Source organism: Dryobates pubescens, chromosome 23, assembly GCF_014839835.1.
Source record: "Dryobates pubescens isolate bDryPub1 chromosome 23, bDryPub1.pri, whole genome shotgun sequence".
Classification (NCBI taxonomy): Eukaryota; Metazoa; Chordata; class Aves; order Piciformes; family Picidae; genus Dryobates; species Dryobates pubescens.
In genome coordinates, this window is record NC_071634.1 from 4,903,059 (window position 1) to 4,915,312 (window position 12,254).

Genomic DNA, 12,254 nt, shown 5'->3' on the forward strand with positions numbered 1-12,254 from the left:
CCCTTTCAATTTGTACTTTCCTTTTAATGGGATGCAACAGATGAAGTGTGTGGTGCAGAGGTGGTGTGATGAACCCTGACACGCTGGATAGAGGCTAGGAGCTGAGCAACCCTCAGGCTGTTTGTGCAGGCACCGCTATCGAGCAGCCTGGCTCAAGAAGTAACGCCAAGGCTCGTTTCTGAGAGACCCTGCTTTGGTTTGCTTTGTTCCCACAGCTTTTGTGGCTTCTTTGCCTCTCTCTGAAATGCTACAGAAAGCTGCAGCTCTGCTGAGAACCCAACACCCACTGCAAGCAGGGCTCCCAGCAACACTGTGGAAGAGGGACAGGGATCTGCTGGAGAGGGTCCAGCAGAGGGCTGTGAGGATGATTAGGGGACTGGAGCAGTGCCTGGTGAGGAGAGGCTGAGGGACCTGGGGCTCTTCAGTCTGGAAAAGAGAAGACTGAGAAGGGATTTAATCAATGTTTATCAATATCTGAGGGCTGGGGGTCAGGAGGGAGGGGACAGGCTCTGCTCACTTGCTCCCTAAGATAGGACAAACAGCAATGGATGTAAGCTGCAGCACAGCAGGTTCCACCTCAACAGAAGGGGGATCTTCTTTACTGTAAGGGTCACAGAGCACTGGAGCAGGCTGCCCAGAAAGGTTGTGGAGTCTCCTTCTCTGGAGACTTTCAAGGCCTGTCTGGATGCATTCCTGTGTGACCTGAGCTAGATTGTATGGTCCTGCTCTGGCAGGGGGGTTGGACTTGAAGATCTCTTTGGGTCCCTTCCAACCAACCCCTGACATCCTGTGAGCCTGTCATCACCCCCTTTTTTCCAGAGGGGAAGGGATCAAAGCATCAGTGCTAAGAACTGAATGGAGAGCTAAGGCTGTTTGTGTTAACATCAACATTTCACAGGTTTAGGTTGAACATAAGGAGGAAGGCTCTTCACAGTGACAGTGGTGAAATACTGGAACAGGTTGTCCAGAGATGGGGCAGAGGACCCATCCCTGAAGGCCTGCAAGGTCAAACTTAATGGGGCTCTGAGCAATCTGATCTAGCTGGGGATGTCCCTGCTCACTGCAGGGGGACTGGACAAGATGACCTTTGAGGGTCCCTTCCCAGCTGATGCATTCTGTGAAACTCAGGCACCAAACCTCTCCCCACAAAGGGCCAGGGCAGGATTGAATGCTAAATGAAGTCCTTCACCTGTCTTGGCCCCAGATGTTCACACTGAGCTATGGCAGGGTCCAGCTGGATGCAATCTCTTAGGGCTGAGAGCCAGGGATAGTCTTGCATAGAGGGAGGGCTCTGGGTAGAAGGCATCATGGGGAGGTGGACGTCTGGGCAGGAAAACAGAGCCATATGCTGAGACCTGAGAGTGAGGAGAGGAATTGATACCAGGTCTGGAAAGCCACCACTGGTCCACAGAATGACAGATTCACAACATTCCAGCACGGTGGGGGTTGGAAGGGACCCTGTGCACATCACTAGTCCAACCCAGCTGCTAAAGAAGGCTCACCCACAGCAGGTCACCCTGCCCCCAACCTGCTGCCTAGGACCCACAGGAACCATCTGCTGCTGTGGGCAGTGTGGGGATCTTATCAATGCTGATCAGCATCTAAAAGGTGGGAGTCCAGAGGCTGGACCAGGCTCTTGTAACTGGTGCCCAGTACAAGGCATAGGGTAACAGGCACAAACTGCAACCCAGGAGGTGCCATCTGAACAGGAGGAAATATTTCTTTGGTGTGAGGGTGCTGGAGCTCTGGAGCAGGCTGCCCAGAGAGGCTGTGAAGTCTCCTTCTGTGGAGAGATCCCAAATCCAGCTGGACATTGTGGCCCTGGGCAAGCTGCTGTGGGTGATTGTGCTTTAGCAGGGGGATTGGACTGGACGATCTCCAGAGGGCCCTTCCAAGCCCCTCCATACTGAGATCCTGGGGTCTCAAGCACCACTCCAGCCCTATGCCTTGGGCTGGCCTTCAGCTGGTATTTAAGCTGCAAGGCTGCACCTGTACTTTCCCTGCCTAGCCATCAGAATAGGCTGAGCTCTGGCTGCCTTCTCCCACGTCCCCGTGGCGGAGGATCCCACGTACCTCATGTTGAGTCTGGCTGGGATTTCTGGAGATGGGAGGGGAAGATGTAAGGAAGCTTCACTGGTGGCCCCAGGGCTCTGGGTTTCCTGGGTGATGGGGTTCTGGGGGTTTGTTTTCCTCCAGCAAACAGCCTGGGGAGGGCTTTTTTCTGTCGTGTCAGTCCCAAGCTTCAGGCTTCTGGCACCCGTTGTGGCGTTCTGACAGCAGGCTTTGGAGCAGAGGGTGAACGATGCTGCTCTGCAGGGCTGGTGATATTTACTCAAACACAAACGAATGCTCACTCACATGGCGACTGCGTTTGTCATCCAGAGCTAAAATTAAAAGACATTAAGGCTGAGTCAGAAAGTTATTCCAGGTCCGAGCGGGGAGCACCGAGCGGCGGAGCCACGAGCGAGCAACACTGACATCTTCTGGCTGCCCAAAGCTTGCTCACGGCAGAGACCGGCGGGGGGCTCCTGCGGAACAGTTGCCCGCAGGGCTTGGGGCGGGCAAAAGAGTCTCCTGCTTGCAGGTAAAGGGCTGGGGTTTGTCCGAGCCCACTTCAGGAGTCCTCAGCACCCCTTCGAAATCTGAACAGAGGGTGTGCTGTGGGGATGGTGAAGGGACTTGAACGTCTCTGCCGGAGGTGTGCAAGAGGGGACTGGACGTGGCATTTGGTGCCATGGTTTACAGTCTCACAGTATCACCAAGGTTGGAGGAGCCCTCGAGGATCATCGAGTCCAACCTGTCACCACAGACCTCGTGACTAGACCATGGCTCCAAGTGCCACGTCCAATCCCCTCTTGCACACCTCCTGCAGAGACGTTCAAGTCCCTTCATCATCCTCACATGTCATGAGGTCTGTGGGGACAGGTTGCACTCGATGATCTGTGAGGTCTCTTCCAACCTTGGTGATACTGTGATTCTGTGAAGAAAGGCTGAGAGCCCTGGGGCTGTTTAATCTGGACAAGAGAAGGCTGAGAGGGATCTGATCAGTGTCATAGAACCATAGAATCAATATGGTTGGAAAAGACCTCAGAGATCATCAAGTCCAACCTGACACCCAACACCTCATGACTACTAAACCATGGCTTCAAGTGCTACGTCCAGTCCTCTCTTGAACACCTCCCAGGGATGGTGACTCCACCACCTCCCTGGGCAGCACATCCCAATGGCTAACAACTCTCTCTGGGAAGAACTTTCTCCTCACCTCCAGCCTAAACTTCCCCTGGCACAGCTTGAGACTGTGTCCTCTTCTTCTGGTGCTGCTTGCCTGGGAGAAGAGACCAACCCCCACCTGGCTACAACCTCCCTTCAGGGAGTTGTAGAGAGCAAGAAGGTCTCCCCTGAGCCTCCTCTTCTCCAGGCTAAACAACCCCAGCTCCCTCAGCCTCTCCTCACAAGGCCTCAAGGCCTCTTCCCAGCTTTGTTGTCCTTCTCTGGACACCTTCAAGAGTCTCAATGTCCTGTCAATATCTGAGGGGTGGGTGTCAAGATGAAGGTGCCAGGTTCTTTATGGTGGTGCCCAGTGACAGGACAAGGAAGAAGCTGGAATCCAGGAGGTTTCCACCTCAACATGAAGAGAAATTTCTTTACTCTGAGGGTGCTGGAGCCCTGCAGCAGGCTGCCCAGGGAGGTTGTGGAGTCTTCTTGTCTGGAGACATAAAATCCCTGCCTGGTTGTGTTCCTGTGACCTGCCCTAGGTGATGCTGCTGTGGCAGGGGGGTTGGACTCGATGATCTCTAGAGGTCCCTTCCAACCCCTAACATTCTATGGTTTTATGATTCCATGCCTGACATTGATGACCCAAAATCCATGAGGGTAGGAAGTGATGTTGCTCTTCCATCAGTGCAGGTGACAGGGCTGTATCCATCCTCTCATGTCAGCTGTGCAGTGCAGCACATAGCAAAAGGCAGGTACTGGGGACAGATCCATGCAAACCAGATGAGCAACAGTTGTCTCTGTTTGGTCTGGAATGAGACAGGGCCTGGCTGCCTCCTCCTGATAAACCTGGGAGATATGGGGACCACTGAACCTGGTCCCCAAAGTGATGCCCTCAGCAACTGCTGTAGGCTCTCAGAAAGCAGTCTGGCCCTCAGGTATGGAAGATAACCTCTTGGGTGTGGGTCTCCAGCATCAGTTCTGAGCAAGATGGCAGAACCCACAGGGAGGTAAACAGATTTAGCCATGGGGTTGCTGGGTCCTGAGCCACAGCTTTCTCCCCTGGAGGGGTCTCTTCCAACACACTGTGCATGGGAGAGTTAACTGCATGGTGAGGTGTGAGAAAAATCCACCTCTCCTCATACTTGTGTAGCTGCTGTAGCAGTTAAGAGCCAATCTCCAAGCTGCCTGGGCTTGCCATGATGGCTCACAACACTGCTTGAGGGTGTTGGGTCCATTGCCAGGAGCTCTTTGACAGTGGGGTGTAGCAAGCTCCTGTCCAAGACATAGCATCCGTCATTGTCACTGTGGGGTTGATGCCTTGCAGTCCTGCAGGGGTCAGCTCATTACTCTGGTGGCAGTGGCATGTCTAGGATGCTCTTCTGTGCAGTGGGATGCTAACAGCACTTGAGGTCAGATCCCTAGAGCTTTTCCAGGGCCCTTCCCAAGCAGGCCAGGCTTTCTGCTGGGGTAGGCCAGCGAGTGTCCCATGTTCCTACATGTGGAACTTTGGCTCTGGCTGTATTATTAAATGCAATTCAATTAGTTACAGTTTATTAGGGATAGAACAAGAGGGAATGGCCTCAAGCTGCCACTGGGGAGGTTTAGACTGGACAGTAGGAAAAAATATGTTCCCAGCAAGAGTGGTCAGGGACTGGAAGGTGCTGCCCAGGGAGGTGGTGGAGTCCCCAAGCCTGGATGCGTTTGAAGGTGGTTTGGATGTGGCGCTTGGGGCTATGGTTTAGGGGTGAACTTTGCAGAGTAGGGTTCTGGGTTGGAGTTGGTGATCCTGAGGGTCTTTTCCAACCTGAATGTTTCTGTGATGCTGTGACCTAACAGCAGAGTCTCTCCTTCAGCCTGTTCTGGAGGTCTCACCTCACACAGACTGAGCTGACCGCCACCTTTGCTGCCCTGCGCCGCCATACCCTGTCCCTTCCTCTGACCTTATTTCTTCTAATCTCTTCCAAGGTTCTTTCTTCCCATCCCTGAAGCCCTCTGAAATCGTCTTCAAGGTGATCTTCTGGCTGGGATACTTCAACAGCTGCGTGAACCCCATCATCTACCCCTGCTCCAGCAAGGAGTTCAAGCGAGCCTTCATCAGGCTGCTCAAGTGCCAGTGCCACCGCCGGAGACGCCCCCTCTGGCGTGTCTACGACCACCACTGGAGGGGTGCCTCCATGAGCAGCTCTGTGCAAGACTCTGAGACAGACCTGAGGCCCAGGATTAACACCCTGAACAGCTCCTTCATTTTTAACTCCTCCTTCCAGGAGAGAGGCGGCAAGAGGAGAACGCTCAGCTTCAAGGGCTGGAAAATGCTGACTCCTTTCCAGAAGCCGGCATCCAGCCAGCTGAAGGAGAAGATGAACAGCCTGTCCCACAAAATCCGGGGGGGGGGCAGCAAAGGGGGGGTGACAGCCACCTACAAAACAGAGGTGGAGTCAGTCTCCATTGGGATCCCTCAGGACTTCACGGAGACCATCGACTATCAGACCTACGACTTAACCGACTGCTGCAGGCTGCGCGAGACCGACATTTGAAGCCCCTGGGAGGGCTGCTGGGGGGTCCCTCCGAGGTGTCTTAGCAGAAACAGGAAGAGATGCCAGCTGGGGGGCGGGCAGGCAGGCTGGAAGCAGCGAGCAGGTGTAAAATGCAGTTGCCCAAAGGTCAGGCGTGCGTGCCCTACGCCGGGGTCAGCCCCGCCGGGGGGATCGGGAGCCCCGCAAGTAAGAGCCAGCCGCACAGCCCCATCTCAGCGAGCTGCGGCACCAGGGCAAGGTCTGAGGTGGATATGGCCCTAGGACAAGAGCTGCTTCCTCCAGTGGATGGCTCTGCTTGCCTTGGGAAGGAGCTGTGCAGCCAAGGGAAGCCAGGATGTCTCCTTTGCCTTAAAATGACCACCATAAAATCTAACGGAAAGGTCAAGCCCTGAAAGGTGCCGACCCTGCCTTAGTACATGTGCTCATCTTTCCATCCAGAGGCAGCACCCAGCAAGGACACTGCCAAGCAGCAGCTGGCAGCTGATCCTTTTCCTCATGGGTTGGGAGCTTGCAGCTCTCCAGGGCTGGACTGGACCTCCTGTGCTTTGGAGAGCAAGCAGAGTGCGGTGGTATTCCCAAGCAGGGCAGGGGGGATTCTGCCTCTCAGCCATCATGCCTGCGGTGACCACAGCTTTGTCCCTTCCACACAGCCTGGTTTTAGGCTAGAGGAGCAGTTCAGATGCATTCACAGGTGCCAGTGGGTGTGCAGGGCTCCCTTCTCTGTTTCCAGCCTGTGATGGGTTTCTCATTTCACGTTCCAGTGAAGCACTTGCAGCCCATCTTGCTCCAGCGTGCACCTGTCTGTGAGGCAGAGAGAAAGCAGCTCCTTTAGGTCTCACTCATCCCCACCCTTTTCTCCCCCCTTCTTCCTCTTGGTGTTCTCTCCCTCAGACAGCACAGAAGAAAGATGCATCCCAGGAGCTTCACTCAGGGCCATAGTCAACCTGTGCTGTGGCTCAGGAAAGGTGGGATGGCTGTTTGGGGCCCATTCCTACTGCCCGTGGAGCCAAAGCTGAAACAGAGCTGAGATGGAGCTGGATGGATTTTCTTTCCAGTCAGGGTCACAGCTATGAATACTCTCCCAAGTGGCTTCCCACATACCTGATGCACCAAAGCCTTTGGTGGCTGTCTGCCATTTTCCTCAGCTGTGTCAGCTGGCATGGTCAACAGCAATGTCAGTGAGGGCTGGGGGGTTTTTGCCCAGCTCACAGCCCCAGAGTGGGAGCTCCCCTCAGGAGGGCACCATGGCCTCCTCTGGGGAGCTCAGGGAGGTTGGAGCCATGGCAGGCACACCTCAGCTAGGCTCACCCAGATTGTGCTTTGCAGCTCAGAACATAGAATCACAGAACTGGTAGGGCTGGAAGGCACCTCAAGGATTATCCACTTCCAACCCCCCTGCCATGGGCAGGGGCACCTCACACTACAGCAGGTTGCTCAGAGCCACATCCAGCCTGGCTGCAAACACCTCCAGGGATGAGGCCATGGTCACCCAAACTCTACTTGGCCATGTGCTGCAGTTTGGTCAAGTTTCAGACAGGCAGTGATCACAACAAGTGGCCATCAGATAAAGCTGTGAGCAGAGACAGGAGACCTGTAGGTGATGGAGGCAAAGTGTGAGGTGGAGAGTCTCAAGCCAGGTGACTAAAGAACAGGAACATGGAGTGGAGTGGTGGAAAGAAGACACTCAGCATGTCCTGGATGGAAACTCATCCACATCAGCACTGCCCCCCAGACCCACTAGAAGGCTTTCCTGAATGTACCTACAGCACATCTAGCTAATCCTCCTCAGGGTGGCTATCAAAGGAAGGTGGAAGGCTCTTAGGCATGGAATCATGGAATCTTTTAGTCAGGAGAGACCTTTAAGGTCATCAAGTCCAACTGGTAGCACTGCACTGCCAGGTCACCACTTGGACATGTCCCTCAGCACCACAGCTAGAGACAAGGTTAGGGCTGGTCTCCCAGGCAACCAGCACCAGAACAAGAGGACACAGTCTCAAGCTGTGCCAGGGGAGGTTTAGACTGGAGGTGAGGAGAAAGTTCTTGACAGAGAGAGGAATTGGCCATGGGGATGTGCTGCCCAGGGAGGTGGTGGAGTCACCATCCCTGGAGGGGTTCAAAAAGGCTTGGATGTGGCACTTGGAGCCATGGTTTAGTTGTCAGGAGGTGTTAGGTATTAGGTAACAGGTTGGACTTGATGATCTCTGAGGTCTTTTCCAACCTGGCTGATTCTATGGTTCTGTATGCTCCTATCAGTGCAGACTGTGCAGGGGCTTTTAGCAGCTGCTGCTGAGTTCATTCCCACCAAGGAGCTGACATTATTGCCTACACTTATAACCACAGAGTGGGTTGGGTAGGAAGGGACCATGAAGATCACCTAGTTTCAACCCCCCTGCCACGGGCAGAGACATCTTCCACTAGAGCAGGTTGTTCCAAGCCTCATCCAGCCTGGCTTTGAACACTTCCAGGGATGAGGCACCCACAGTTTCTCCCTGAGCTTTTAAATAGATTTATTTCTTCTTCTTCTTCTTTTCATTTTTGTTTCCCCCCCCCCCAACTTTGAAATGCTTGCATTGAGACCCTCCAGATGTCCCACCCCTGGAACCATTCCAGGTCAGGTTGGTTGGGGCTCTGTATAACCTGCTGCAGCTGCAGGTTGGTAGATGATCAGCAGAAGGATGTAGTTGAAGATGGTCACTGCTGATTACAGGGCACTTGCACTAAATGGCTCTTCAAGCTCTCCTCCACCCCAAAGCATTGTATGAGCCTATGCATACAGGCACCTAGATGCCCAAACTGTGGCTCATTTCCTTGCTGCAGCTGACTTGGCCTCAAGAGAGAGCACAGAAGGTGCTGAAGGAAAGCCTTGAGCCCTGCTGTGCTTGAGGCAAAGAGCTCCCAAAGAGTTGAAAGCTATGTTGGACGTGGCTCTGAGCAACATGATGTAGTTGAAGGTGTCCCTGCTCACAGCAAGGGGATTGGAGTAGATGGTCAGGGAGTTATACACTCATAGAATCAATAAGGTTGGAAGAGCCCTCAGGCCAAAGGCTTGTTTCTCAGCTCAGCAAGACCCTCCCTTCCACTTAGCATCTTGCCTCAGAAGCAGCAATGCCAGGACTGGACCCTGAGTCCATTTGTGTAGAGCATCACTAGAGGAGCCCAGGCTGCCTTTGGTGGCCAGAGAGGAAGGACAGCCTTGTATGAACTATAACCCAAGTCCCTAGAATTGCACATTTCTCCCTCAGTCTCTTAATCTCCAAGCTCTCCCAGGGCAGGGGAAGCCCGTTCAGACCTTCAGGAGGTAACTTTGCTCTGCCCCCACTGACTTCTTTGGACCAACCAGGGCGTGAGCAGCTGAGGGTATGGCCCCGTTTCTCCAGCTGTGCCGAGCAGCGTTCCCAAAGCAGCTGGGCCTGGGTTCCCCAGGGCTCTGCGCCTCCCCTGCGCCGGCTCTGTGGCACTTCTGCACCCTCGGAGCTCGCTGCTTCCACCAGCCGGGCGCGGAGGGTGCTGAAGAACAGCTCTGGTGTCGGCAGGGTGCCTGGGCAAGGGGGGAGGAAGGTCCCTGCCAGGCTGCCCTGGGCTGCAGCTGGGGGGCATTACTATTGTTTACAGTGTGTATATAAGTGTACATTTTCTTTAGCAGACATGGGAATTTTGTATGTATAGAGGTTTATTTTTCATCCCCTTCCTCCTACTCCCCCTCTTCCCCTTCCCCACCCCCTCGCCCTTTCCCCACCCCAGATGTATTTATTAGCCAGAGTATTTCTGTTTTGTGATGCCAGTCCTGTCAGGTTGATGTAAGCTCTGTGGAGCAGGATGCACAGGGTTTTGTTTCTTTGTACCAAATACATGCACAGACCTGGCCTGCAGGCTGCTGAGAGTCCCTCCTGCGGCTGGGGGCTGGGGGGAAGGGGTTGAAGGGAGGGAGGGAGGAAAGGGGAGGGAGGAAAGAGGAAAAGAGGAGAGAGAGGGAGGGAAGGAGGGAGGAAGGAAGGGAGGGAGGGAGGGAGGAAGGAAGGGAGGGAGGAAAGAGGTGAGAGGAAGGAGGAGGGAGGGAGAAAGGGAGGGAGGGAGAAAATTATGGCCAAAAGGGTTGTAGGGAATGAGGGAGGGAGGGAGGAGAAGGGGAGGGAGGGAGGAGAAGGGGAGGGAGGGAGGAGAAGGGGAGGGAGGGAGGAGAAGGGGAGGGAGGGAGGAGAAGGGAGGGAGGGAGGAGAAGGGGGGGAGGGAGGAGAAGAGATGAAGGAAGGAAGGGAGGGAGGGAGAAAGGAGGAGGGGGAGGAAAGAGGAGAGAGGGAGGAGGAGGGAGGAAGGGAGAGAGGAAAGAAGGAAGGGAGGCAGGGAGGAAAGAGGAGAGAGGAAGGAGGAGGGAGGGAGAATGGGAGGGAGGGAGAAAATATGGAAAAAAGGGTTGTAGGGAATGAAGGAGGGAGGGAGGAAGGAGGAGGGAGGGGGGAGGAAAGAAGAGAGAGGAAGGAGGGGGGAGGAGAGAGGAAGGAGGAAGGGAGAAAAGGAGGGAGGGAGCAAAATATGGGTATTATCCACTGTGGGTTGTGCTCAGACTTTGAAAGAGAGGAAAGACAGGGACCTGCTCAGCTGGGTCCAGTGAAGAGCACAGAGGTGACCAGGGGGGTGGGCAAGCTGGAGGAGTGGGGCTGTGTTCAACAAGGCCAAGTGCAAGGATCTGCACATGGGGCAGGGCAGTCCCCAGTATCAACACAGGCTGGGCATGAAGGGCTGGGGACCAGCCCTGTGGAGAAGGACTTGAGGGTGCTGCTGAGTGCAAAGCTGGACGTGAGCTGGCACTGAGTGCTCACAGCCCAGAGCCAACCTGTCCTGGGCTGATCCCCAGCAGGGTGGGCAGCAGGGGCAGGGAGGGGATTCTGCACCTCTGCTCTGCTGAGACTCCACCTGCAGTGCTGGGGCAGCTCTGGAGTGCTCAGCACAGACAGAGACCTGTTGGAGCAGGGCCAGAGGAGGCCACAGCAATGCTGGGAGGGCTGGAAGCCCTCTGCTGTGAGGCCAGGCTGAGAGAGTTGGGGGTGTTCAGCCTGGAGAAGGCTCCAGGGAGACCTCGTGGTGGTCTTTCAGTACTTGAAGGAGCTTCCAGAAAAGATGGGGAGGGACTCTTGCTTGAGGAGAAGAGTGCTAGGACAAGGGGTGATGGTTTGAAACTGAAAGAGGCAGATTTAGGTTGGATATTGGGAAGAAATTCTTCTCTGTGAGGGTGCTGAGACACTGGCCTAGGTTGCCCAGAGAGGTGATGGAAACCCCAGCTCTGAGAGAGTTGAAAGCTATGTTGGACATGGCTCTGAGCAGCATGATCTAGTTGAGGGGGTCCCTGCTCACAGCAAGGGGATTGGAGTAGATGGTCATAGAATCATTGAATCAATAAGGTTGGAAGAGACCTCAAAGACCATCGAGTCCAACCTGTCACCCCACACCTCATGGCTACTAGACCATGGCACCAAGTGCCACGTCCATGAAGGTCCCTTCCAGCCCAAGCCATTCTGTGCTTCTGAGACCTGGTTTGGAGTTTCACAAGGATAATTGCTTCCACATGAAGGAGTTTATGGTGGGAACAAGTCAGAAGAGGCTGTTCCACACAGGGATGAAGAAGTCCCACCAGCCATATCTTCTCCCAGATGGCTCACAGCACCCAGTCCCTACAGCACCCTGGGAGACTGCATCCTGCCAAGAGGCTGGGAAGGAGAAGCCAGAGACTGCAACAGACCCTGAAGTCTCCTGAGGCTAAAACAAAAGCAATGTCCGGATCTGTGCAGCTCAACAAACCAAATTTAGCCAACTTCTAAGAGCTGGTGTGGGCAGTGCTGGGGGATAATAGATGTCTTGGGGGTTGGAAGGTAGGGTGTAGGCAGCAGAAATAGCTTTTATGCATTGTCTGGGAATGCCATCTCCGGTTTATTATCCCCAGCACGCCAATGCCGTTCTCACAACACAGCCTAAAGCATGCTTTGCACAGCTTGGGAAGTGCTGGGCTTGAATCACACAATCAGCCAGCTTGGAAGAGACCTCCAAGATCATCCAGGCCAACTGATCAGCCAACCCTAACTGATCAACCAGACCATGGCACTCAGTGCCTCATCCAGGCTTTTCTTCACAGCATCACACAGGATCACAGGATCACAGGATGTTAGGGGCTGGAAGGGACCTCTAGAGATCATCTCATCCAAGCCCCCTGCAGAGCACACCTCCAGGGACCTCAACCCCACCACCTCCCTGGGCAGCACATTCCCATGGGCAATCTCTCTCTCTGGGAAGAACTTCTTTCTAAAATCAGCCTAAACTTCCCCCTGGCACAGCTTGAGACTGTGTCCTTTTGTTCTGGTGCTGGTTGCCTGGGAGAAGAGACCAACCCCCACCTGTCTACAACCTCCCTTCAGGGAGTTGTAGAGAGCAATGAGGTCTCCCCTGAGCCTCCTCTTCTCCAGGCTAAGCAACCCCAGCTCCCTCAGCCTCTCCTCACAGGGCTGTGCTCCAGAC

At 54.5% G+C, this 12,254-nt stretch overlaps 1 protein-coding gene across 1 annotated transcript in view; it reads left to right on the top strand.

Moving 5' to 3' along the window:
• Window positions 1-5,880, top strand: part of ADRA1D (adrenoceptor alpha 1D) — a 42,897-nt gene extending 37,017 nt beyond the window's left edge. The window contains exon 2 of the mRNA XM_009907823.2: window positions 5,182-5,880. Coding sequence (XP_009906125.1) covers window positions 5,182-5,750 — 569 coding nt within the window. The 3' untranslated portion in view covers window positions 5,751-5,880. The remainder of the gene's footprint in view (window positions 1-5,181) is intronic.
• Window positions 5,881-12,254: the final 6,374 nt, after the last annotated feature.